We start from the raw sequence: 27,851 nt of genomic DNA, 5'->3' as shown, positions 1-27,851 counted from the left end.
CTTTGAACTTTGATTACAGCTCTGAATGAAGAAGAACGAAGACTACTGTCTAAATCTATTTCCTTTATTTTCATAAGAACATAAGAAATAGGAGCAGGAGTAGGCCATCTAGCCCTTCGAGCCTGCCCCGCCATTCAATAAGATCATGGCTGATCTGAAGTGGATCAGTTCCACTTACCCGCTTTCTCCCCATGCCCCTTAATTCCCTTGTCTATCAAAAACCTATCTACCCATGACTTAAATATATTTAGCGAGGCAGCCTCCACCACTTCAACGGGCAGAGAATTCCAGAGATTCACCACCCTTTGAGTGAAGAAGTTCCTCCTCAACTCCGTTCTAAACTGTCCCCTCCTTTATCTTGAGGCTGTGCCCTCTAGTCCTGCTGTCCTTTCTGAGTGGGAAGAATCTCTCCACCTCTACCCTATCTAGCCTCTTCATTATCTTATACGTCTCTATAAGATCCCCCCTCATCCTTCAAACTCCAACGAGTACAGACCCAGTCTATTCAATCTCTCCTCATAAGCTAACCCCTTCATCTCCGGTATCAGCCTGGTGAACCTTCTCTGCACTCCCTCCAATGTCAATAGATCCTTGCGCAAATAAGGGGACCAAAACTGCACACAGTACTCCAGCTGCGGCCTCACCAGTGCCCTGTACAGTTGCAGCAAGACCTCCCTGCTTTTATATTCTATCCCCCTCACTATAAAGGCCAACATCCCATTCGCCTTCTTGATCACCTGCTGCACCTGCAGACTGGGTTTTTGCGATTCGTGCACAAAGATAGAGACAGTCCTGGGACAGTGCGCACCGTGTAGTCAGGGTCAGATAGAGACAGTCCTGGGACAGTGCGCACCGTGTAGTCAGGGTCAGATAGAGACAGTCCTGGGACAGTGCGCACAGTGTAGTCAGGGTCAGATAGAGACAGTCCTGGGACAGTGCGCACAGTGTAGTCAGGGTCAGATAGAGACAGTCCTAGGACAGTGCGCACCGTGTAGTCAGGGTCAGATAGAGACAGTCCTGGGACAGTGCGCACCGTGTAGTCAGGGTCAGATAGAGACAGTCCTAGGACAGTGCGCACAGTGTAGTCAGGGTAAGTCCTGGGACAGTGTGCACCGTGTAGTCAGGGTAAGTCCTGGGACAGTGTGCACCGTGTAGTCAGGGTAAGTCCTGGGACAGTGTGCACCGTGTAGTCAGGGTCAGATAGAGACAGTCCTGGGACAGTGCGCACCGTGTAGTCAGGGTCAGATAGAGACAGTCCTGGGACAGTGCGCACCGTGTAGTCAGGGTCAGATAGAGACAGTCCTGGGACAGTGCGCACAGTGTAGTCAGGGTCAGATAGAGACAGTCCTGGGACAGTGCGCACCGTGTAGTCAGGGTCAGATAGAGACAGTCCTGGGACAGTGCGCACAGTGTAGTCAGGGTCAGATAGAGACAGTCCTGGGACAGTGCGCACCGTGTAGTCAGGGTCAGATAGAGACAGTCCTGGGACAGTGCGCACAGTGTAGTCAGGGTCAGATAGAGACAGTCCTGGGACAGTGTGCACCGTGTAGTCAGGGTCAGATAGAGACAGTCCTGGGACAGTGCGCACAGTGTAGTCAGGGTCAGATAGAGACAGTCCTGGGACAGTGCGCACAGTGTAGTCAGGGTCAGATAGAGACAGTCCTAGGACAGTGCGCACCGTGTAGTCAGGGTCAGATAGAGACAGTCCTGGGACAGTGCGCACAGTGTAGTCAGGGTCAGATAGAGACAGTCCTGGGACAGTGCGCACAGTGTAGTCAGGGTCAGATAGAGACAGTCCTGGGACAGTGTGCACCGTGTAGTCAGGGTCAGATAGAGACAGTCCTGGGACAGTGCGCACAGTGTAGTCAGGGTCAGATAGAGACAGTCCTGGGACAGTGCGCACCGTGTAGTCAGGGTCAGATAGAGACAGTCCTGGGACAGTGCGCACAGTGTAGTCAGGGTCAGATAGAGACAGTCCTGGGACAGTGCGCACCGTGTAGTCAGGGTCAGATAGAGACAGTCCTGGGACAGTGCGCACAGTGTAGTCAGGATCAGAATGCAGAGACAGTCCTGGGACAGTGCGCACCGTGTAGTCAGGATCAGAATGCAGAGACAGTCATTCACCACCCAAGAATCTCCCAAGATCCGATAGTACCACCTCTGATGCGGTACTCCCACCCTGCCCCGACTCGTGGAACTGACCCCACACATGGCTGCCATTGTGTCCTGGTAGTGTAGCCAGTGGATGTTCGAGGTGGTGGAAGGGGTGCCAATCAAGTGACTGCTTTGTTATGGATGGTGTTGAGCTTCTTGAGTGTTGTTGGAGCTGAACCCATCCAGGCAAGTAGAGAGTATTCCATCACACTCCTGACTTGTGACTTGTAGGTGGTGGACGGGCTTTGGGGAGTCAGGAGGTGAGTTCGTCACCGCAGGGTTCCCAGCCTCTGACCTACTCCTGTAGCCACAGTTAATATATGTCTGGTCCAATTTCTGGTCAATGGTAACCTCAAGATGTTGATTGTGGGGGGAATCAGCGATGGTAATGCCATTGAATGTCAATGGACGATGGTAGCATTCTCTCTTGTTGGAGATGGTCATTGCCTGTCACAATTGGTATTTAGCATGGACTGTTTCAGTATGTGAGGAGTCGCGAATGGTGCTGAACATTGTGCAATCATCAGTGAACATCTCCACTTCTAACTTTATGATGGAGGGAAGGTCATTGATGGAGCAGCTGAAGATGGTTGGGCCTCGGACACTGACCCTGAGGAACTCCTGCAGTGATGTCCTGGAGCTGAGGTGACTGACATCCAATCACCACAATCTTCCTTCGTGCCGGGTATGACTCCAACCAACAGAGAGTTTTCCCCAATTCCCAATTTTTCCAACATTCCCTGATGCCACTCTCAGTCAAATGCTGCCTTGACTATGGAGTTGACGTAACTCACCTCTGGAGTTCGACTCTTTTGCCCATGTTTGGATCCAGGTTGTGATGAAGTCAGGAGGTGAACGACCCTGTTCGAACCCAAACTGAGCATCCGTGAGCAGATTGTTGCTGAGGAAGTGCAGCTTCATTGCGCTGTTAATGTCCCCTTCCATCAGTTTACTGATGATCAAGGGGAGACTGATAGGGTACTAATTGGCTGGGTTGGATTTGTTTTGCAGTTTGTGGACTGGACATGCCTTGGCAATTTCCCAAAACGACTCTAAAATGTATTTTGAAATTTGTCACTTTTATTGGGAAATTTGCTATGCCAATGTAAATGCTTCATGCATGTGACCTGGAATGAATGCTAGCAGTTCCACTGTACTGCCCAGAGAACGTACACTGTTTTCTAGCTTATTTTGTTTCACTTTAGTTCCAGGAAACCTATGCATTTATATAGGCAATGTTCACCTTTATGAGACTTTGAAATGCTTCAGAGCCAATGAATTACTTTTGAAGTATATTCACTGCATTTTTTTGTCAATAGATAGGATTCTGACATAGGTGTCCTTGTTATCCAGATGCTCCAGGGTTGAATGCAGAGCAGGGAGATGGTGTCTGCTGTGGACCTGTTGCAGCGATAAGCAAACTGTAGTGGATCCAGGTAGTCTATAAGACAGGAATTGATTTGTGCTATGACTAACCTTTCAAAGCACTTCACAATGGTGGATGTCAGAGCCACCGGTCATTGGTCATTAAGACAAGCTGCTTGGTTTTTTGTAGGTAATGGAATGATGGTCATCTTCTTAAAGCAGATAGGGACCTCAGATTGCTATAAAGAGAGGTTAAAGGTGCCTGCCAATACGCCCGCCAACTGATCTGCACAGGATCTGAGTGCTCGTCCGGGTATCCCACCTGGGCCAGTCGCTTTCCGTGGGTTGACTTTCGAGAAAGCTGCTCTGACATCTGCGATGGTGACCCTGGATATGGTTTCATCCGAGGCTTCCAGGCTGGAGGGCATGCTCTAGCCGACCTCTTACTGAAAGCAGGCATAGAATGCATTGAGTTCATTGGGGAGGGGTGCGTTGGAGTCGGCGATTTTACATGTCTTCAGTTTGTAGCCTGTTATGTCTTGCAGACCTTGCCATAGTCGGTGGGAGTCTACGTGGCAAGCCTGGGACTCTAGTTTGGGCCGGTACTGTCTCTTGGCATCTCCGTAGATTGTATTTGGATTTCTTGTATAGGTCAGTGTCGCTTGACATGAACGCCTCAGACCTGGACTTCAGCAAACAGCGGATATTCCTATTCATCCATGGTTTCCGGTTGGGAAACATGCGGATTTGCTTTTTTGGCACACAGTCTTCTACACACGAATGAAGTCAGTTACTGTAGTGATGTACTTATTCAGGCTGGTCGCTGAGTTTTTAAATACTGACCAGTCCACTGACTCTTAGCAGCTCTGTAGGAGATCATCCAATTCCTCAGACCAAAATTGCATGACTTTCTTTGGTGGATTCTCCCATTTCTCATCTCCATTCCCCTGCCTTTTCCCCATAACCCCTGATCCCCTTATTAATCAAGAACCTAATTATCTCTGTCTTAAAGACACTCAGTGACCTGGCCTTCACAGCCTTTTGTGGCGAAGTGTTCCACAGATTCACCGCTCTCTGGCTGAAGAAATTCCTCCTCATCTCTGTTTTAAAGGATCATCCCTTTAGCCTGAGTTTGTGCCCTCTGGTTCTAGTTTTTCCTACTAGTGGAAACACCCTCTCCACGTCCACTCTGTCCAGGGCCTCGCAGTATCCTGTAAGTTTCAATATGATCCCCCTCATCCTTCTAAATTCCAACGAGTACAGACCCAGAGTTCTCAACCATTCCTCATATGACAAGTTCTTCATTCCAGGGATTATTCTTGTGAACCCTTTCTGGAACCTTTCCAAGGCCAGCACATCCTTCCTTAGATACGGGGCCCAAAACTGTTCACAATACTCCAAATGGGGTCTGACTAGAGCCTTATACAGCCTCAGAAGTACATCCCTGCTCTCGTATTCTCTTGACATGAATGCTAACATTGCATTTGCCTTCCTAACTGCCGACTGAACCTACACGTTAACCTTGAGAGAATCTTGATCGATGACTCTCAAGTCCCTTTGGTGTTTCTGATTTCCTAAACATCTTCCCATTTAGAAAATAGTCTATGCCTCCATCCCTCCTTCCAAAGTGCATAACCTCACACTTTTCCACATTGTATTCCATCCACTTCCTTGCCCACTCTCTTGAGATGTCCAAGTCCTTCTGCAGCCTCCCTGCTTCAATACTACCTGTCCCTGTACATATCTTCTTAACATCTGCAAACTTAGCAACAGTGCTTTCAGATCCTTAAGTTTATTTGTAAGTCACAAGTGGGCTTACATTAACATTGCAATTAAGTAACAGTGAGAATCCCCTAGTCGGCACATTCCTGTCCAATACACTGAGGGAGATTTTAGCACCTAACCAGCTTTTAGACTTTTAGAACATGGGAGGAAACCAGAGCACCTGGAGGAAACCCATGGGGAGAATGTGCAAACTCCACACAGTGATCCCAAGAGCAGAATCGAACCCGGGTCCCTGGTGCTGTGAAGCAGCAGTGCTAACCCACTGTGCCACAATAATAGTGTTGAAGGCTGAGCTGCAGTCAATGAATAGGAGTCTGACATAGAAGATGTCTCAAATGTTGTTTTCCTCTTGAGGTGGGAGAGTGTTTTATAATTGAAGACTGGAAAATGCAGCAGTGGGTATCAGGTGGAGGTTGTTTAGTCTCTCAGCACCGTCTGTTTGGGTCGACAGTTGAAGAGTATTCACTTGGGAAAGATAGCAGTGCAGATTAACAAATAAAAAGTCTAGCTGGGGGTAAAACATGTGAGTGTGAGATTAGTTTGAAACTCTACTCCTCACAACATTGGAGTCAAATTGTGAAAAAACAATCCTGATCGGGGACGTCATGTTGCAGGCGGAGGAGTAAGCCCTGCCCCTGGCGGCTGTTGATTGGTTGCTGTGGTAAAGACGTCACGAGGAGCAGGGATTCCGGCGTGTGATTGGTCAATGGGAGGTTGATTGATTGTCCCGGCCACCAGTCAGAGCGAGGCGCCCCTCGGGAAGCTCCCAGCGGCGCCATCTTTGATGGGTTGGCTATGGCGCGCGGTGTGTGAGGAGAGGGAGGAAGCGCTGTGCCGCCCGTCCGCTTTCTTTCCAACTCTTCTCTCCGTGCCTTTCTTCCCCACCTCTCCTCGTCCCCAGCAGCTGCGACTCCTCTCCAACCCGCCATTTGTCGACCCCTTTTTTTAAAAATTGAGCGCGGCCATGGCCTGGGCGCTGAAGATGCCGATGCCGGATGAGGTGATTGAATCCGGCTTGGTGCAGGATTTCGATGCCAGCCTGTCTGGGATCGGCCAGGAACTGGGGGCAGGAGCCTACAGTATGAGGTACTGATTTTATACACCCGAGTGAACAATCTACTCATTGTAAGGTGGGGGTTGTGATTTGTTCTCCATTGATAACCTGGGTACAAGGGCCTATCCCTCTTTTCCAGCTCTGAATCTATGAAAATCTCAAAAAAAGTACATCCCCAACATCTACTTTAGACAAAATGCTGCTAATGTGCTTTGCTTTTAAACATTGATCTCCTGGATCCCCTCGGGGTTCAATTGCTATTTCCCCCATTCCACATCTCTTGTGAAATAATTTGTACCTCCTTCTAAATGCACCATGCCAACTATTGCCCCCGTTCTCTCATTGCTTGTGAAATAATTTGTACCATGCAACATGCCAACTTGCCCCCACTCTTGTATTGCTTGTGAAATAATTTGTTCTATACAAATGCCAACTATTGTCCCCACTCGCATCTCTTGTGAAATAATTTGTACCCTTCTACATGCAACAAGCCACCCATTTCCCCCACTCTCACATGGCTTGTGAAATAATTTGTACCATGCAACATGCCAACTTGCCCGCACTCTCTCATTACTTGTGAAATAATTTGTACCCTTCTACATGTGACATGCCAACTATTCCTCCCACACTCCACATCTCTTGTGAAATCATTTGTACCATGCAACATGCCAACTATTGCCCCCACTCTCCACTTGTCTTGTGAAATAATTTGTACCCTCCTTCCACATTTCAAAGTGCCACAAGGCAATCATTGCATCAATGCATGTGACTATACCAAACAGGCTGTATTTCTCCTGGTCTGCATTGAATTTGCTAACCTTTTGGGCCAAGAGTTGCATTCTTGATTCCAGTATTCTAATTGGTGTCAGTTGGACTCTCAACTAGGAAGGTTCCTTAGATGCTCCAAATTGTTATCCAGTGACCTTTGCTAAAAGAACAGTTTGATTTATTGTCACTGGCATATAGTAAAAAGTATTGTTTCTTGCATACTATACAGGCAAATCATACCATTCATAGAGTACATAGAGGTAAAAGAAAGGCGAGGGTGCAGAATGTAGTGTTACAGTCACAGCTAGAATGTAGAGAAAGATCAACTTAATATTTGATTTATTGTCACATATATTGGAATGCAGTGAAAAGTAATTCATCAGATTTAAATACCTTTGAAACAGTGCATGCAAACTACCTCATCACACCACTTTTTCCACTGTCACTGTATCCTCCTCCTGCTTTACTACCTAAATACTACTAGCCACCAGCTAAATATTGTGAAAGCTGGAGCCGTTGTCCTCAGCCCTTATCACCAAGTTCCATTCCTCTCCTAGGAGCTGTGTGAGACAAAACCAGTCTGTTCACAAACTTGTCATTTTTGACCATAAGGGATTCCAACCACATCGGCAGCCTTTGTGATCGCGTGACTATTTCAACTTCTGTAATGTTATCTGTACCTAGCCCTGTCTTGGCTCAATTGCTAGAACTCTCATTCATGCCTTCATTATCTCTAGACTCAGGTATTCAAAAAAATACCAACAGTGAAAATGAAGGCCTTTCAGTCCATCAAGTCTGCATCGACTCTCTGACAGCGCATCCTACCCAGGCCCTATCCCCACAATATTTACGCCACTAATTCCCCCTAACTACACATCTTCGGACACTAAGGGGCAGTTTAGCCAATTCACCTAACTTGCACATCTTTGGACTGTTGGGGGAAACTGGAGCAGCTGGAGGAAACCCATGCAGAGATGGGGAGAACGTGCAAACTTTGCACAGTGTGACCAAAGCTGGGAATCGAACCTAGGTCCCTGACATTGTGAGGCAGCAGTGCTAACCGCTATGCCACTGCCACACGTTCCTGGCTGATCGCTCACATTCTATTCTCCGTAAATTTAATGCTTCTGTGAAGTGCTTTGGGATGTTTTATATTGAAATGCTATATAAATGCAGGTTGTAAAATTTTAACTCTAGTCAGTAAAATAAATGTTGGCACCTTGGATTTCAATCTGCTGTTTCTCTAAACAGTCTTAGCATTGTAGGAGAGCATGTGAAGTCATCCAGACATTTCATTTAGCATCAGAAGAATAGAACCACAGAATCCCTACTATGCAGAAGAAGGCCATTCTGCCTGTCAAGTCTGCACTGACAAATATCCCACCTAGACCCTATCCCTGTAACCCCATGTATTTACCCTATTAATCCCCTGGGGTAATTTACCATAGCCAATCCATCTTGCCTACATATCTTTGGAGTGTGGGAGGAAACCAGAGCACCCGGTGGAAACCCATGAGGAGAATGTGCAAACTCCATACAGTGACCCTAGGCTGGTATTCAATCCAGGTCTGTGTGCTGAGGCAGCAGTGCTAACTGCTGTGCCACTGTGCACATCCAAGATGGTGCTGGAGTGTGGCGACTTCTTGCAAGCTGTGCCCAGCATACCCTCTAATTCTATATTTTACTTATTTTATGCTTCTATTCTAACTCTTATAAATGCTCTAACAATACTCTAATTCAATCTCTTGATCTTGTAATAAATGATATTTCTCTATACCCTAGCTATGACTGTAACACTACATTTTGCACTCCTTTCCTTCTCTATGTATGGTATGCTTTGTATAGCGTGCAAGAAACAATACTTTTCACTGTATGCTAATACATGTGACAGTAATAAACTAAATCAAAACGTATAGCTTGGGTTTCCATTTTTCTAAGTTCAAGTTGCCTGCTTGTTTTGAATTGCATGTTTTTGTTCACCCAGATCTAGTCTCTGAATCCCATTACGCTAGTTTTAGCAAAGAAGCTCAACTAGCCTAGTGTAATAAAAACAGAAAATATTGGATGTGTGGTGATTGATTTATGTGCTGCAGTTGTAAAATGCCTTATGGGATATACAGACTCCTAAATGTGTGAAACGACATAAACCAGAAGTTGTCTAAGTGAATGAGCCTTTGTCCCTATTGAAACGAAAGCTTTTTTTAAAATACTGGGTTTGGCGAGGTGCTGATGCAGCCACCTCTTCGCTCAAGTCTCTTGTGCAATAGCCCCAAGTATTGGATTTGCTAAGCCCGAAAGATTTTTTTTTTACGCTGGTGTTGTTGCTAGTTTGGGATCCATATGCTGAGAGCTTGTGACGCTAGCATCCTACTAAACCCAACATAATGACAAGAGTGATCTTTGAGAATGTGTTCACAAAGGTGCAGAAGAGAATAATCCAAGATTGCCCTCGGGTTTGTGATCATTATTTTTCTCCATTCGGTAAGCCTGCAGTACATGATTTGTAAAGAAGTAACATTCACTGATGCCGATGAAGAAAATATTGATTTAACGTTCTTAATCTATTGTTGGCTTTCTATCTTAAGATAACCTTTACCAGTCACTTCTATTTGGATATGTAAGGAATAGCTGATAAAGCCCAAGTGGCAGAGGTGCAAACAGTAACAAATGATTTACTTTGATATGTTCCATTTCTGTTGGAGTGGCATCTTCCCAATTACAGAGATAGGGAGGGGGTGTAGGGGCTGGAGGAGGTTTCAGGGATAGGGAAGGGTACCTTCCTAACAGTGGTGATATTTTGGCGACAGAAACTGAAGGTGGCTGTATAATTGTGAAGCAACAGGCTTGAAAAGATTCATCTGTGCTAAAGCAAATGCTGTAAATCTGTCCAAGATTAGTTCTCTCTCAGCAGGGAAAGGTCAATAGTTTGTGTGATTTGATCTTCCAGATCGTCTGATACTAGGCTATAATGCTTGACTCGTATTTTTTGGTTGAGAAAAACAGAATGATGGATCCATTGTAACAGTGGAGGTACTTCAGTGAGTTAAGTGGAGCTGGCTATCTGTTTTGAGTGGGGAAGACGGACGGGAGGAGGAAAATCCTATTTGATACTTTCCCCACGTTCCCAGGGCTGTTGGTTCCAAACGTTGCTCATCCTTTGGAACTTTGATCATAAGAACATAAGAAATAGGAGCAGGAGTAGGCCATCTAGCCCTTCGAGCCTGCCCCGCCATTCAATAAGATCATGGCTGATCTGTTGTGGCTCAGTTCCACTTTCCCGCCCTCTCCCCATAACCCTTAATCCCCTCTCTTATCAAGAACCCATCAACCCGCTTCTTAAAAATATTTAGCGAGGCAGCCTCCACCACTTCAACGGGCAGAGAATTCCAGAGATTCACCACCCTTTGAGTGAAGAAGTTCCTCCTCAACTCCGTTCTAAACCGCCTCCCCTTTATCTTGAGGCTGTGCCCCCTAGTCCTACTGTCTTTTTTGAGCGGGAAGAGTCTCTCCACCTCTATCCTATCCATCCCATTCATCATCTTATACGTCTCAATGAGATCTCCCCTCATTCTTCTAAACTCTACCGAGTACAAGCCTAGTTTATTCAGCCTCTCCTCATAGCTCAATCCCCTCAACTCCGGTATCAGCCTAGTAAACCTCCTCTGCACTCCCTCCAGGGCCAAAATATCCTTGCGCAGGTGCGGCGCCCAAAACTGCACACAGTACTCCAGCTGCGGCCTCACCAATGCCCTATACAGCTGCAGCAAGACCTCCCTACTTTTATATTCAATCCCCCTCGCTATGAAGGCCAGCATCCCATTCGCCTTCCTGACCACCTGCTGCACCTGCAAGCTGGGTTTTTGCGACTCATGCACAAGGACCCCGAGGTCCCTCTGATCATTTTTTTGGGGGCGGCACGGTGACGCAGTGGTTACCACTGCTGCCTCAGAGCCAGAGATCCGGGTTCAATTCTGGCCTAGGCTCACTATCTGTGTGGATTTTGCACGTTCTCCCCATGTTTATGTGAGTTCTTCCAGGTGCTCCAGTTTCCTCCCACCGTCCAAAGTTGTGCGGGTTAGGTGGATTGGTCATGGTAAATTGACGCTAGTGTCCGGGGATTAATGATAAATATGTGGAATTATAGGGATAGGGCCTGGGTTGGATTGCTGTTGGTGCAGACCCGATGGGCCGAATGGCCTCATGCACTGTAGGGACCTCTCTTCTTGCACTGTTCAGTGATGAGCATGAGTGAATGCTGTGTGGTAACTCTCTTCTTTCACTGTTCAGTGATGTGTGTGAGGGAATGCTGTGTAATAACTCTCGCAGTGTTCAGCAATGAAAGTGAGTGAATGCTGTGTCACCATGGATATTGAACTGCCACTTTTGCCCCTCCTGTAGCCAGGTGTCTTTATACCCTTGCCTTAACCCATCTACCTTAACTATAATACTGCTTGTATTGAGGTGTAAACAATATAACCCTGTCAGTTTCCCTTACTGGGCGTTTAGTAAACTTTGCTTTTCCTGTAATTCCAGATCTATCTCTTCATAACCTAAATCACTAGCTAATGTTTCACTTCAATTTTCCTGTTTTGGTCTCATCTATCTGATCCTACTCCTGTGATGCTACTTTCCTGTCATACCCCAACAGAACTAGCAAAAGCCCCTGCAAGGTCAGTCAATGCTCGTGGTGTAGGTACATCCAATAGCACTGTTAAGGAGGGAGTTCCAGAATTGTAAACATTGGTCCTTTAGAGGATGAGAAGAGAGGTTTAATATGAGGAAATGGTTGTGGCGCTCAACAGGTATTTTGTCCTTCACAGTGGAAGACACAAATAAAATGCCAAAAATTGATGATAGGAAGGCAATGGCAGGTGAGGACCTAGAAGTGATCACTAAAGAAGTGGTGTTGGGCAAGGTAATGGGGCTGAAGTTAGACAAGTCTCCTGGCCCTGGTACGAATGCATCCTAGGGTACTAAGATGGTGGGGGAAATGGCAAATGCGCTAAAGTAAAGTTTGTTTATTAGTCACAAGTAATGCTTATACAATGAAGTTGCTGTGAAATTCCAGATATACTGGCACTGGAGGGTGTGCAGAGGAGATTCACTAGATTGATTCCGGAGTTGAGACGGTTGGCTTATGAGGGGAGACTGAGTAGGCTGGGACTATACCCAATGGAATTCAGAAGAATGTGAGGGAATCTAATAGCAACATTACGAAGAATTAGATGAGAGAGAAGCAGGGAAGTTGTTTTCACTGGCAGGTGAAACTAGAACTAGGGGGCATGGCCTCAAAATAAGGGGGAGCAGATTTAGGACTGAGTTGAGGAGGAACTTTTTCACCTCAAGGGTTGTGAATCTGTGGAATACCCTGCCCAGTGAAGCAGTTGAGGCTACCTCATTGAATGTTTTTAAGGCGAAGATAGATACATTTTTGAACAGTAAAGGAATTAAGGGTTATGCTGAGCGGGTGGGTAAGTGGAGCTGAGTCCATGAAAAGATCAGCCATGATCTTATTGAATGGTGGAGCACAGGCCACGTGATACAGCTCAGATTGAAAAGACATTGGATTTTTGACAGATCTAAAAATATATATTGACAAGGGAGTCAACGATTGCGGGGGCAGGCAGGAAAAGTGGAGTTAAAGCCATAAGATCCTGATGGCAAAAATAGTCCATTCAGTCCATTGAGTCTGCACCAACTCTCTGAAAGTACACCTTACCCAGGCTCAGCTCTTGCCCCATCTCTGTAACCCCACACATTTGGATTGAGGGGGAGGAAACTGGAGCACCTCGAGGAAACCCACACAGATACGGAGAACACACAAACTCCACACATTGGCCTACTCCTGCAAATGTTATGTTATCAGTCAGCCCCTGTGGTTTGGGAGGTGAATGGGACGCTGGCCTTTATAGTGAGGGGGATAGAATATAAAAGCAGGGAGGTCTTGCTGCAACTGTACAGGGCACTGGTGAGGCTGCAGCTGGAGTACTGTGTGCAGTTTTGGTCGCCGCACTTGCGCAAGGATATTTTGGCCTTGGAGGGAGTGCAGAGGAGGTTCACCAGGCTGATACTAGAGACGAGGGGGTTAGACTATGAAGAGAGACTAAATAGACTGGGTCTGTACTCGTTGGAGTTTAGAAGGATGAGGGGGGATCTTGTAGAGACGTATAAGATAATGAAAGGGATGGATAGGGTAGAGAGATTCTTCCCGCTCAGAAAGGACAACAGGGCTAGAGGGCACAGCCTCAAGATAAGGGGGGGACAGTTTAGAACGGAGTTGAGGAGGAACTTCTTCACTCAAAGGGTGGTGAATCTCTGGAATTCTCTGCCCGTTGAAGTGGTGGAGGCTACCTCACTAAGTATATTTAAGTCATGGGTAGATAGGTTTTTGACAGACAAGGGAATTAAGGGTTATGAGGAGAAAGCAGGAAGGTGGAACTGATCCACTTCAGATCAGCCATGACCTTATTGAATGGCGGGGCAGGCTCGAAGGGCTAGATGGCCTATTCCTGCTCCTATTTCTTATGTTCTTATGAGTATGTTCTGGGATTTTGACCCAATGACAGTGAAGGAACGGCGACTTATTTCCAAGTCAGCAATGATTTCTCTTTGTGCTTTTTGCTCTGGAGATCCCAAGGGGTTATACTTGATCCTCTGTTCCTCTATGCTGACCTTGGTGACTTAGTCTGCAGGCAGGAAATTGCTTTCCTCACTGATATTTCACACCCTCTCAACCATTCCAATGTTTGTGCGTTGCTAGATGGCTTGACTTGGCGTGGAGAAATTGTGTCTCGCCCACGACTGTCAGTGAAGAATAAGGTCATTGTGTTTGTCTTCTGTCACAACCACCACCTTGCCACTGATTCCGTCCTCCACCCTACCTGCTGTCTTGTTGTTGAGTTTGTGTCTACTGTGTCTTGGCTGAGCCTCTGACCTTGTATCCTTGCCATCGAAAACACAACCTGGTTTCACCTTTCCGAGTAGCAAGACTGTGGTTGCTCAGTCAAGTACAAGACAAAAAATGTTTTAAATATTAAACAAAGCTGGCAGCATCTATGGAGAGAGAGAAGCAGAATTAATGTTTCAGGTGAAGGACCTTTTTATCAAAACTCTTATTGACCTGAAACATTAACTCTATCTCTCTGTCCGCAGATGCTGCCTGACCTGCTGAGTTCTTCCAGCATTTTCTATTTTTATTTCAGATTTCCAGCATCTGCAGTATTCTGCTTTTGGTTCAATCCGGAGTAAGTCAAACGATATGGTGAGCAAAAATTTGTACTTCTCAACTCGTGTTTGAAGTTAGTTGATTGGTGTCTTCAAGCATTTTAGAATATTTATGAAAACTGTTGTGTGTGAAATGTTGTATATCACAGCAGCTTGTGGTACTGTATCAATATATAGAATAGTCAAAATCAAATTTTATTGCTCTCCTTCCAGTACCAATCTCAAAACCCATTCTCAGATGGGTCGAGCAATTTGAAGAGTTTATTTTGTGCATTTTGGAATTAAAAAGCTGTCAATTGTTCTGATTGTTTTTGCAGCATATAGAATTTGTGTAAACCCATTGACACTCTAAGATTGTAAGAAATAGAAACAGGAGTAGGCCATTGGCCTCTTCAGCTGGCTTGGCTCTTCAGCAAGATCATGGCTAATGGGCTGCTTTGGCTTTTGAAGGCAGCACTGTGGTTAGCATTGCTGCCTCTCAGTGCCTGGGACCGAGGTTCTTTTCTGGCCTTGGGTGACTGTATGGAGTTTGTGTTCTCCCCGTGTCTATGTGGGTTTCCTCTGGATGGTCCAGTTTTGCCCCTCAGTCCAAAGATAGGTACATTGGCCATGGTAAATGTGTGGGGGTATGGAGATGGGGTAAGGGCTAAGCCTGGATAAGATGTACTTTCAGAGAGTTTGGTGCAGACTCAATGGCTGAATGGCCTCCTTTTGCCCTATAGGGATCCTATGGCTTTAACTCACTTTTCCTGCCTGCCCCCAAAACTGTTGACTCCCTTGTCAATTTTTTTTTAAAAAAGGTCAAAAATCCAATGTGAGCTATATCACGTGGCCTGTGCCCTGAGCTCCATAAACTCTATAAAAGCAGCTTGTGTGAGACAACATTTGTAGCTGCTGTAAGTCTGTGTCCTTTGCTTCACACTCCAGTGTGTTCATGGTTCACTCCATTCACCTGTCCATTTCTCTCTCTCCCACCACCATCACAAGATTCCCTCTGGCAAAAAGGAATTTAACTTATTTCAAAATAACTTACTATCATCTCCCATTTGGTATGATTACTTCATTTTTACAGAATTCACCTAATGCCTTATTGAAGGGCAGGTTAAGAATAAATTTCCAGTCACACCTCTGGAATCTTGTTGCACAAGTTTAACTGCTCAGACTCCTCAGACCATCTACTTATGCTGGTACCCCCATTATCCCCAAGCATAGTAATTCACTTTCATGGTGTCCGTGTGTTTTGTAACTTTAAATATCAAGTCTGGCACTCGGGGTAGGGGAGAGGGCATTTGGAAAATTGGCCAGGGAGCAACTGAAAAGGAGTTAAATCTCAAAGAGCAACTTGTTCTTGTAATTCTGAATTTTTAATATTAGAATGAGTGTCTAGATAAGTTGAGAGCAGTTCAATAGACATCAAGTGTAAATGGGTGGTAACATCAAGGGTGATGGAATCAATTTATGCAGATATCAAAAGTATGCAATACTGATTACCAGTCTCCAGAGTGGAGGAGGCACAGGGGAGGGCAGAATATTGGTAGTTGTAAGATTCGTCTCTTTCCTCCCCCAAGTTTCTGTATTCTTTCTGCTGTCTTGCTTGATAGCTGACCAGCTGACTAAAAATAAGTTGCATTTATATAGCACCTTTCACGACCTTGGAATACACCAAAGCACTTCACAACCAACAAGGTAATTTTGAAAAGTGGTTACTCACTCACTCTGTTATAATTTAGGAAACCACGGTTGTGTTAAAAGCTTTGGCAGAGAGCAGGATGAATGAATTGTGTCAAGTGATCAACCAGAGAATGAAGCAAAAAAAGTTACTTAGCCATGACCTAGCAGTGGAACATGCATTGATTGCTTCCTCCAGTTCAAGAACATCAACTGTGTTGGTGCCTGCTGGCTGTTGTGGTTTGTGGTGAGCAAATTAGATGCTTGTGGAGTGGTATTTTAGAATCTGTGGACTTGTACTGCTGTATGTGGAAGGATTGTATACATTGAAGGAAAAATATTTTCAACTGTTGTACTTGGCATGTGTGTTTGTAGTTATTTCCACCTTCCCCTGTACCGGTATCTGCTGCACCATAACATGACATTCTTTATTCTTAGTAAAAGTCTTCAATTTCTGCAATCGTAGGGACCCTATGGTACAGAGGGAGGCCATTTGGCCCATCGGGTCTGCACTGCCAACAATCCCACTTAGTCACCTATCCCCGTAACCCCACGTATTTGCCCCTCTTACCTATGCATCCTGGGGATACTAAGGGGCAATTTAGCACCTAACTCCCTCATCTTTAGACTGAGAGGAAACTGGAGCACCCGGAGGAAACCCGTGCAGGCTCCACACAGACAATGACCCAAGCCGGGAATCAAACCTGGGTCCCTGGCGCTGTGAGGCATGACGTGAGTGATTTGACTATGCATTCAGCTTATTTTGGAAAGGCTCTGAATAGCAGGAAGAGTTTTTAAAATTATGAAATTGGGTGTTAGTAAGGAATTCTGAATGGGAATTACCTTGCATTACATTATTCCACATTACAGGAAGGATGTGGAGGCTTTGGAGAGGGTGCAGAGGAGGTTTACCAGGATGTTGCCTGGTATGGAGGGGAGGTCCTATGAGGAGAGACTGAGGGATTTGGGGTTGTTTTCACTGGAAAGAAGGCGGCTAAGAGGGGATCTTATTGAAACATATAAGATGATTAAAGGTTTAGATAGGGTGGACAGTGATAGCCTTTTTCCTCGGATGGAGAAAGCTAGCACGAGGGGGCATGGCTTTAAATTAAGGGGGTGTAGTTATAGGACGGATGTCAGGGGTAGGTTCTTTACCCAGAGGGTGGTGAGGGATTGGAATGCCCTGCCTGCTGCGGTTGTAAATGCGCCTAGTTTGGGGGCGTTTAAAAGATCCGTGGATAGGTTTATGGACGAAAAGGGATTGGTTTAGGTTAGTGGGTCATTGTTTTTTAACTGGTCGGCGCAACATCGTGGGCCGAAGGGCCTGTTCTGCGCTGTAATGTTCTATGTTCTATATATGCATGTAGACTCATTTGCCAGTGTAGATTGTTGAATCAAATAGTAGAATTGAGTTTGCAGCAATTGCATGTATTTCTGGAAGAATTATTGAAGGATATGATCAGGTAGGGTTGAGCATTTGTTTGGAAAAAAATAGATGGAATTTTGGACTTGATGGCCTTTTCCTAGTTGTGAGGGAAACAAAGCTACAGTTAATTTTGGTGCCTTTGGGCCTGGGATGGGAACAGTCTGCCTGGAATCTTATTTTGCCAACTCTTATGCTCGCTGGAAGTGGACAAGGGAGGTCAAAATTAACCATGCCTTCTTGCACACCAAAGCGGAATAGCTTGCTGGTGCTCAGATCACCATATCTGTTTTGAGGAAGGGAAAGGAATTGGAGTAGGGAAGAGGAAGGCCAGGATACCAGAAAAACCAGGGAATGATTTTAACAAATTAGATGGGGCGGGGGGGGCAACTCAAATGGAATCCAGGATGGATTTGAATGGATTTGAACCTTCTAAATGTGAATGTTTTATTTAATCATAGTTTCATCATAATTAAATCTCTCAAACAAATCTGAACTATCCGAATGAAGAGAGTTGCTTCGTGGATGGGACTTGGATCAGAATTCTGATTTGTTTTTGAGCCAGCACTGCCTATGTTTAACCCACCCAGATCAGGTGTGGCACTGGTAGGTGCAAGAGTGAAGCTTCTTCGGTTTTCACCTGCCATGTGCCTTACTCCCAATCCTCCAAAAGAACACTTCCCTCCTGTAGCAGCATGATATCTTGCATGCTTCCTATTCTATACCTGCAGTAATTCTGCTAATTTAGTTCCTGGTGACAGGTTTGTCACAGGCCTGCGGGGAAATGGGTTAGATTGAGAACACTGTTGTATAACTCAGAAAATTTGGTGCTTTTTTTTATAAAGAGCTGTTTTTGTGCCTGCTCACCCTTGCTTGTGTACAGCTGCTTTATGATGCAGGGAAATGTTGAAAATAACCGAGTACGGCACCATTTACAGTGGTGAATGATATATCTGATCATTTCAGACAGTTTCAGTGTAACATTACACTAAACCTAATATATAGATGCGTATGTTATATTGAGCCTTAATTTATAAAAAGACAGGTCTGTTACTCAACTGAGGTGTGGCAGATCAAATATTCCTTATTTTGAGAGGAGAAATATAAGGGTAGTTGGTTTGGAGGTGGTGTGGTGGGGCGGGTGGGGAGAGGAAAGAGGAATCAAAACCTGTCTAATGTAAATTAATTTAATTAAGCAGAAAAATATGTCAACGACAGTGCAATAATGCAGAGATGGGTGAAACTAGAAAAAGGGAGACATGCTATGGTAATATTTTAGAGAGATTGGGGTCTGAAAGAGAACTTAGCTTCAGTTTTGTTCAGTTACAAGATGGGTTGTAAAGAAATTTCCTCATTATATTGAAACATCAACTGTAGTTATCCAAGGCAGCCCTGAAACCAGACTCAGTAATCCTTACATAGTAATCCTTGAAGAGCCACACTCTAGTTATAGTGTATGCCAGTATGTTCACTCGCTATGTACTTGCAAATATCAACATGATGAAAAGGTGGACAGCTGTCACTTATGTGGATTGCAGCTTATACAAATCTGTAGATGTCACTGAGGGTTTCTGCTAGGTTGTATTGTTTTCCCTGCCACTGCAGTCGCTCAAATTGACCAAGCCAGCACGAAGGATTGCAAAGATCAAGTTCCCAGGATCATCTTGGCTAAGACCAAGCTCAAGATGGCACGGCAGTGCTTCATCTTGTCAGCTTGGATCTTGTTTGTCTCCTGTGGGGACCATGAATTGGATTCAATTGGAATTTGAATTTGGTTTTTGGAACAAGCAAGGAATGGATTTGTTTGCCCAGTCCATTCTGAGCATTGCCTTTGCAATTTTAAGGATGGAATAAAAAAATTAAAACAGGGCAGATCCCCTCATTGAATCAATCACCATTGGGAGCTTTAGCTAATTGTGCTACTTTACTGAGGCTCTTCAAATGAAGGGTTTTTTTTTGTTAGGCACCAGGACACTTTAGGAACACTTGAAAAGATCTGATTTTAAAAAAATAAAATTGGGCACCAATTGACTTGTTCTGTGCCTTTTATTAAAGGCATTAATAGTTTTTAAATCAGGTTATTCACTGGTAGATTAAAGCCCTGCTTATTTTTGTGAAAAACCCATTTTGGCTATATTATTCAAACTTCACCTAGGGGTGGCACAGTGGTTAGCACTGTTTCATCACAGCTTCAGGAACCCGGGTTCAATTCCAGCCTTGTTCATTGTGTGGAGTTTGCACGTTCTTCCTATGTCTGCATGGGTTTCCTCCCACAGTCCAAAGATATGCAGGTTAGGTGGATCAGCCATGGTAAATTGCCCCTTTGTGTCCCAAGATGTGTAGGCTAGGTGGATTGGCCATACTAAATAGCCCATTAGTGTCCAAAGATGTGTAGGTTAGGGGAATTAGGGTAAATATGTGGGGTTACGGGTTATGGCCTGGGTAAGAAGCTCTGAGTTGATGGGCTGAATGGCCACCTTCTGCACTGTATGGATTCTACTGCTGTTAAATATATCTGCACTTTTAAAATAAATCCCATTCTAAGACACTGTTAGTTTTTTGAAGATTTCTGTTCAATATGTAAATAAATGAACAGAAATTTTTTAAAAAACTGTTTAAAACTAGAATTTAGAGTCCAAAGTGGAACTGCTGATGTTTAAATCCACATGTACTGCCCATTGTCCAAATATGAGTACTTCAGTGTAACTAGGTTCTGTTGGCTATGTAATGCATGATATTTTTAATTTCCTTCTGTTCTAAATCTAGTGATGTCCTTGCACTGCCAATCTTCAAACAAGAAGAGTCCAACTTGCCTCCAGAGAACGAAAATAAACTCTTACCCTTTCAGTATGTTCTTTGTGCTGCTACCTCTCCAGCTGTGAAACTCCACGATGAAACACTTACATATCTTAACCAAGGTAAGTTTGAAGATCGCACACCAGCTTATATTTGGAGTTGGGCCAATGTTGTTACTGAACATTTTGAAAACTATATGGCCTGATATTCTATGGTGAAAATGATGAGTCAGCGCTGGCTCGGAGCATTTTACTCAGGCTCTGCTCTATCGTCATAGCCTTGTACATTTAGCATGGCTAATCCATCCAACCTGCACATCTTTGGACACTAAGGGGCAATTTAGCATGGCCAGTCCACTTAAACCTGCACATCTTTGGCGTGTGGGAGGAAACCCACACAACATGGGGAGAATGTGCAGTCTCCACACAGACAGTGACCTGGGTCCCCGGAGCTCTGAGGCAGCAGTGCTAACCACTGTGCCACCAATGTTTAAATGTAGCTCCCACCTAGATTTATGATTTGGTTTTTTTGCTGTCTTTCCAATATTCCTTTTTCTTAAACAAAGGAAATTTTTTGATTCAAAAGATAATTTTCAACATTGTTCTGATTTTTATTTTCAGGGCAGTCTTATGAAATTCGGATGCTTGATAATCGGAAAATTGGAGAGTTGCCTGAAATCAATGGCAAATATGTGAAGGTGAGAAAAGTAAAATATTAGTCAAATAGTGGAGCTGCATTGGTTGTAAGCTCAACTTTGGCTTGGGGGTGGGGTCGGCGCGGATGCCGTTTGTATTACGTTGGGAAAATGAACAAAGTGCGATGCATCATGCTGTCTTGTTTCCTGGACTGGTTACCATCTTCATCGCATTGGCAGACATCACTGAGAGCCAGCAGCTCTGAAGACAGGAAAATCTTTGTATTTGAAAGCTGAAAAAATAACACTGTTTTAATTGTATTGGCAGAATAACACAATCATGGAGGTTTACAGCATGGAAATGGGCCCTTTGGCCCAACTTGTCCATGCCATCTCTCTTTTTTAACCTCTAAGCTGGTCCCAATTGCCCATTTTTGGCCCTCTATACCCATCTTACTCATGTAACTGTCTAAATGCTTTTTAAAAGACAGAATTGTACTTTCGTCTACTACCACCTCTGGCAGCTTGTTCCAGACACTCACCATCCTTTGTGTGAAAAAATTGCCCCTCTGGACTCTCTATCTCTCCCCTGTCGCCTATGCCCTCTAGTTTTAGACTCCCCTACCTTTGGGAAAAGATATTGACTATCTATCTGATCTATGCCCCTCATTATCTTCACCTTGAACCTCTGCCACCCCTCCAAAAAAAAATACACCTGTGTCAGCAAACTTGTGGAAGTTGGATGGTGTTGATTTACAGATACAAGTTAGATTTAAAAATGGATCTGTGACTTGAGAGACTGCAAGGGAAGGTGTTATCCGTTGAGTGGTGGATTTTAATGTCTCTTCTCTGTATGAATGCAATCTAATTATATGTCCTTGAATGTCACTCTGAATGTGAGGGATTAGGTTGCCTGTAAAAAAAAAATAAGCAAAATGGCACTTAAGTGTATTTGTGTTACATAAAAGTTCGAAGCCTCCCTCTACTGAGGGAAATGGCTTTTATAAATCCAGCATTGATTTAAGAGTTTTAACTGTATGACTGCTGTTTCAAATAGTTCTGCTTTTCCATATTTTGGAACACAGTTTCATTGTGGGGTAGATTTCAGAGAACCAGTGGCAGTGCTAATGTGATGATAAACAACTCTGCTGACACTCTGCAGGAAGTAGAGATTGCTACTGAATGTGTTTGTATCAGGCATTGGGCATTAACTGGGGATTCACTTGTGCCCGTATAGATCCAAATTTGGTTATCAGGTTGTATCTCTTGTGAATAAATACTTTTAAAAGCCTCAAGGGATGAGGTTCAGTTATGCTGTTCAATAACTGGCTTTCTAGAATATGACATGATAGCAGAGGGCAGTCGTCTAAAGACGAAGATTGAAAACGAACATTTTCAGACAAAACTAAAATCCTTCAGAGGCACCTTTCTGGGTATCTAGCTCTGGCTATCTCCCCATACAAAAGGTCCTTGGCGATGTGACCATCTTCCATCGAGCAGATACATAAGAACATAAGAAATAGGAGCAGGAGTAGGCCATCCAGCCCTTCGAGCCTGCCCCGCCATTCAGTAAGATCATGGCTGATCTGTCGTGTCTCAGTTCCACATTCCCGCCCTCTCCCCATAACCCTTAATCAATACGCCCGATCCAAAGAAACCCCTCGGTTTGATTAGTGCCAATGCACTTGGGAGCCTTTGAGAAGGCTGCCACATTCATGGGTTTTATCCTGTTGCGGATATATCCATAACATGCCACAGACTGTAAAGATTGAAATTATTCAGCTTCTAGATATCTTTAAATTGCCCATTATTTAAAGCCACACAGCAAGATGCTGAGAACATCAGCCCTATAAGCCACCAGCTTGGTCCTAAAGGTCAGCCTGATGTTATCCCATGCATATTTTATGGTAGCAACTTTCCCTGTTTGCAGCAAGGGGAAGGGTTGTCTGTTGTTGTGGATCTAAGGTAGTAGAATTTGCTAACCGCTTCTAGTGGGCTGATATTTAGTGTGATCATGGGTGGAGATATGACATCTTGTCCCTTAGCCACTGTATTCTTACTGCTTGCAGTCGTGGAATTTAACAGGTTGAATTTGTTCAGTCTCTTGTACAATTTGGGGATTCCTGGACGCGCAAAGCAAAGAGGCAGTGTCCTTGAACTGACACAACAGAGAACTCTGAGGAAGTAGATGAGGAAAATTATACTGATCACGAAGAGTTCTAGTCCTGTGATGAATGTGTTAGTCATAGGCTTATTTAACTGCAGTGCTCGATAGTATGTGAAAGAGGTTGCATAAAATGTTGCCTTGATTCACTCAAGTTGTGAGGATTGATACAAGATTAGGGAATCTGTAAAAATACGCTTTATGTTCGGTTTAGTGATGACAGCACTTTGCGGCTACTAAAGAGAGTTGTAATTCCACACAAGATGGCTTTAGTTTATTCCTGATGATTTGGTGAGCATACAAGGACGAGGGGACACGGATTTAAGGTTTTGGGTGAGAGCTGTGGTGAGGAATGTGAGGAAATTTTTAATGATTGTGGAAATTTTTTTCAATGATTGCAAAAGGAAATTGGATGTGCTATTGGAAGGGAATACAGTGAGGGGGTGGAACTGATTGAGTCTATGGTGGCTGTTTGTGGCGGAATCCAATGAGCCATATGGCCTCTGTCTGTGCCATATAACTCTGATTCTCTTTTCTGAGTGCTGATATAGTCTCTAGTGTGCGAGCTTGATTGTTGAATAAACATGGCACAAAAGACTTGACATTCGATGCAACGAGGCAATTATTTTTGTAAGTTAGTAGATTTGCGTTTTACCCAGTCATGGCAGTATTGTATCCCTTTAACAAAACCTGATGCCTCATCTGACTGTAAAGTATTAACGGCAAAAGCTAATTGGACAATTTGCAGGCCCTCCTTACCAAAGGGTTACAGATTCTGCTAAAAGCCACAGGTGGGGTTAATGAAGGCGAGTGAGAAATGTGAAATATGTAAAAAGTGCAAAAAAAAATCACAAATGTAAATATAATATATATATTTTATGTACCCAATAGCCATTGTAGAGATATGGCTGCAAGGTGACCAAGGCTGGGACCTGAAAATTGAAAGACGTTTCACAATTTATCCAACCACTACAAAGAAAACAAAAAGGAAGTGAAATGAAACCAAATGACCTGCCTGACCATTTGACTTAGGCTCTGGGCTTGTCAACAGTAAACCAGCCCTGTCGAGCCTGCGAAAATTGGAAGATGTCTAGCCAAGCAGCAGCCTGACATAGCCATACTCAATTGTACCTCACAGATAAATGTATAGACAACACCGTCTTGACATGGAAATGCATTGCCATTTCTTCACTGTCACTGGATCAAAATCCTGGAACTCCCTCCCTAACAGCACTGTGGGTTTATCTACATGACATGGACTGCACTTTCTCAAGGGCGATTAGGGGATAAATGGTGATGTGGCCAGTGATACCCACATCCCATAAATTTTAAAAGATGGTGTTGTAGCTCTGTTAATTACAGATGTCATTGGTGCAGTCATACAAGATGACCTTGGCTTTAGGGAGCAAGATGTAGAATTGGTTTGGGTAGCAATAAAATGCAAGTGTAAGCAATCTCTCATGGGAATGATTTAAAAGCCCCCTAACAGTGGTCACACAGTAGGACAGAGCATACAGGAAGAAATAAATAGGGCGTAAGAAAAGTAATGTAATAATCATGGGTGATTTTAATCTACGTGTAAATTGGACGAATCAAATTGGTTGGAGATAGTCTGGCATTTGTGTGGCATAAATGTGACTTGCTATTTGTCAGCCCAATCCTGGATATTGCCCAGGTCTTACTGCATTTGGGCATGGACTTCTTCAGTATTGGAGGAGTTGCGAATGATGCTGACCATTATGCAATTGCCAACAAACATCCCCACTTCTGACCTTACGAAGGAAGGAACGTCATTGAAGCAGCTGAATATAGTTGGGCCTAGGATACTAACCCTGAGGAACCCCTGCAGAGATGTCCTGGAGCTGAGACGATTGACCTCCAACCACCACAAACATCTTGCATTGTGCCAGGTGTGACTCTCAGAAGCTTATAGAATTCTAATAGGACTAGATGTTCCCGATGTTGGGGGTGTCCAGAACCAGGGGGTCACCGTCTGAGGATTCAGGGTAGACCATTTAGGGCAGAGATGAGGACAAATTTCTTTACCCAAAGAGTGGTGAGCCTGTGGAATTCTCTACCGCAGAAAGCATTTGAGGCCAAAACATTGTATGTTTTCTGGAAGGCATTAGATATAGCTCTTGGGGCTAAAGGGACCAGGCTATTGGGTTGGATGATCAGCCGTGATTACAGTGAATGGCAGAGCAGACCTGAATGGCCTACTCCTGATCTATTTTCTGTGTAATGAGGTCAGGAGCTGCCTGACCCTGACGGAACCCAAACTGAGTGTCCGAGAGTGTCACTTGATAACGCTATTTTTAACCTCTTCCGTCACTTTACTGATGATCGAGAATAGACTGATTGGGTGGTAACTGTCTGGGTTGGATTTGTCCTGCTTTTTGTGTAAAGGACATACCTGGGCAATTTTCCACATTGCCAGGTAGATGCTAGTGTTGTAGCTGTACTGGAAGAGTTTGGCTAGGGGAGTGACAAATTCTGGAGCACAAGTTTTCAGTACTATTGCTGGAATGTTGCCTTTGCAGCATCCAGTGCCTTCAGCTGTTTCTGTCTCATGTGGAGAAAATCAAATTGGTTGAAGACTGACACGTGATGGTGGGAACCATGTGGATAGATCATCCATTGAGCATTTCTGGGGAAGATTGTTGAGTCACTGTACTGGGGACAATTTTATAAACAATTTCTAAAGCCAGCTTGGGAGCAGACTACTCGAGACCTGGTAATGAGCTGTAGGACAGGATTCATCTAATTTAATTGACCTTATGATAAAGGAGCCTTGAGGTGACAGCGATCAGAACCTGATTGACTTTGATGTTCAATTTGAAGGGAAGAAGTGCAAATGTAAACGAGTTATAAACCTAAATAACGGTAATTTTTGAGAGTATATTGGCAGAGCCACCCAAAGTGAACTGGGAAACTAGATTACAAGGTAGGATGGAAAAAATGCAGCTTTTTAAGGTATCTGATAATTTGCAGCCAGGACTCATCTCAAAGCACTTGAGTGAAGAAGTTAAGGATGGTATCAAATTGAAAGGAACAATGTACAAATCTGCAAAGATTAGTGCTCAGCCTGGAGATTGGTCAGATTTGAGGAAGCTAGCAATATGATGAAAAGTAGAGAGAAGGTAGAGTGCAAGAGCAAGCCAGAGAGGGGAGAATTTTCCTGTATTTATTTCAAAGTCCAGCTGAGAGAACCAGAGAGGATCATGCTGGCACCAATGGTGGGGAAATCTCAACAAATGTTTTTCTCCACGTGAATCGTACCATGCTCGTGGTGGTTTATCCCTGATTTGCTAGTATCAGGAAAACTTAATCTCTGCGATCATTGGGACGCTCCTTTGAAACACCTTCCCAGCACTTGTTCCAGATCCCGTCGAGGGGATGGCTGCCAGGAAGCCTTCACTAAGGTTCTTGAAGGGAGCCCTAACCAGACCCCTTGATGGTGTGGAGCAGAGTCCTTTACCCACAGTCCTGCAAATGTCCATCCACTAAGGTCTCCACCCCTCCCTGGGAGACAGTAGCAGCCTGACTGAGTGCCAGCTTGCTGCAGAAGAGGATGGAGCTACACTGCTACAAGATGATGAATGACCTTTGCACTGCCAGGGTAGGTCTGCCTCCTTTGCACTCCTGTTGTGCCGTTCACACCTCCTTGATGATCTCCCACCCAGCCACTTCATGGGGTCTCAATACTTGTCACTGCACTCCTCCTGTCGCCATGGTCCCCCGAGTGGTTAATCTGCTCCTCGCTTCCACTCATCTCCCACACACACCGGGCGACTTCACCATCTGAAGTGACAGGGCACCCGTCAGCACTCTCCCCATCTGTCACGTTGCAGGACAAATTGGAGCACCACCATTGAGCACAGCCTGCCGGAGTCATGTCTGAGCTGAAGACCCTAACACCCTTTGAGGAGAGAGGCCTTGAGCTGACAGGCAAGGAGCAGGGCCAGACCTGCGCAGAGCACAGAGTGGGGGTAAGAGACACAAGTGAGAACCCTCAACACATCCAGTATGGTGCCAGCCTCTCAGGAGTTAACCAATTAGTCCCATTAGTCTGTCCTCTGATGCGCTAATGCCAACTTGCCTTGCTTGCAAGTCAATCAGTTGACCAGCCAAAGCCATCCTCTCGTTCTCTGGAGACCAGAGACCCGAGGAAGACATCTCAGAGACAAGTATTCAGGAGGCATCGCAACTGTCACCCACATCCGGCACCAGTGCAGATGCTCATCTCGGTGGGTCCAATACGCAGGCAGGCTTCTGGGTCACTTACTGGTGCGCACCTCACAGCTGAAGATCCACAGAGGGTGGAGGTAGGGATGTCCTAGGGAACCGGCTCTTGGAGGGATGCCAGAGCCCAGGTCTCTGCTGGGCCCCTGGCTGATGACGTGTCTCTGGGTCCAGTTGTCCCAGAGCTGCTGGAACTGCAAAGGCAGGGTTGTGATAATCAGGAAGGGATGTCAGCATTCCTGCTCGGACTGCAAGGTCGACTGGAGGAGTTCCATCGCCTTCTGTCCGAGGAGATGGTGCCGTCACTCCTACGCAACAAAGCCGACATTGTGAGGGTGGAGTCCGCGGTGGAAACCTTGGCGCAGGATGTGCTCCAAGGCAGGGGATGTCCATGGCCCCCTCTCTGGCTGAGGAATCCAGAGGCTCCCAGCTACCCAAAGGGAAGAGGGAGGTCTGGGGCATTCTTAGAAATCCTGAGGGTGTCCAGCCATGTGACACACAGCTCCCTGTGACTGACACTCCTCCAGCTTCACACACCGAAGAGGCAGCGCCTGTGCTACCTGAAAGTAGGCCT

At 45.0% G+C, this 27,851-nt stretch overlaps 1 protein-coding gene across 1 annotated transcript in view; it reads left to right on the top strand.

Annotated features, from left to right (window-relative positions):
• The first annotated feature begins 6,077 nt into the window (after positions 1–6,077).
• Positions 6,078–27,851, top strand: part of tfcp2 (transcription factor CP2) — a 105,557-nt gene continuing 83,783 nt past the window's right edge. Inside the window, exons 1-3 of the mRNA XM_080183469.1 lie at positions 6,078–6,390; positions 20,208–20,359; positions 20,858–20,934. Of these exons, the coding sequence (XP_080039595.1) occupies positions 6,269–6,390; positions 20,208–20,359; positions 20,858–20,934 (351 nt within the window). The 5' untranslated portion in view covers positions 6,078–6,268. The remainder of the gene's footprint in view (positions 6,391–20,207; positions 20,360–20,857; positions 20,935–27,851) is intronic.

The sequence above is a fragment of the Carcharhinus amblyrhynchos genome, unplaced genomic scaffold, assembly GCF_965287045.1.
Source record: "Carcharhinus amblyrhynchos unplaced genomic scaffold, sCarAmb.v2.hapA chromosome_295, whole genome shotgun sequence".
Classification (NCBI taxonomy): Eukaryota; Metazoa; Chordata; class Chondrichthyes; order Carcharhiniformes; family Carcharhinidae; genus Carcharhinus; species Carcharhinus amblyrhynchos.
This window is presented reverse-complemented; position numbering and strand designations above follow the sequence as displayed.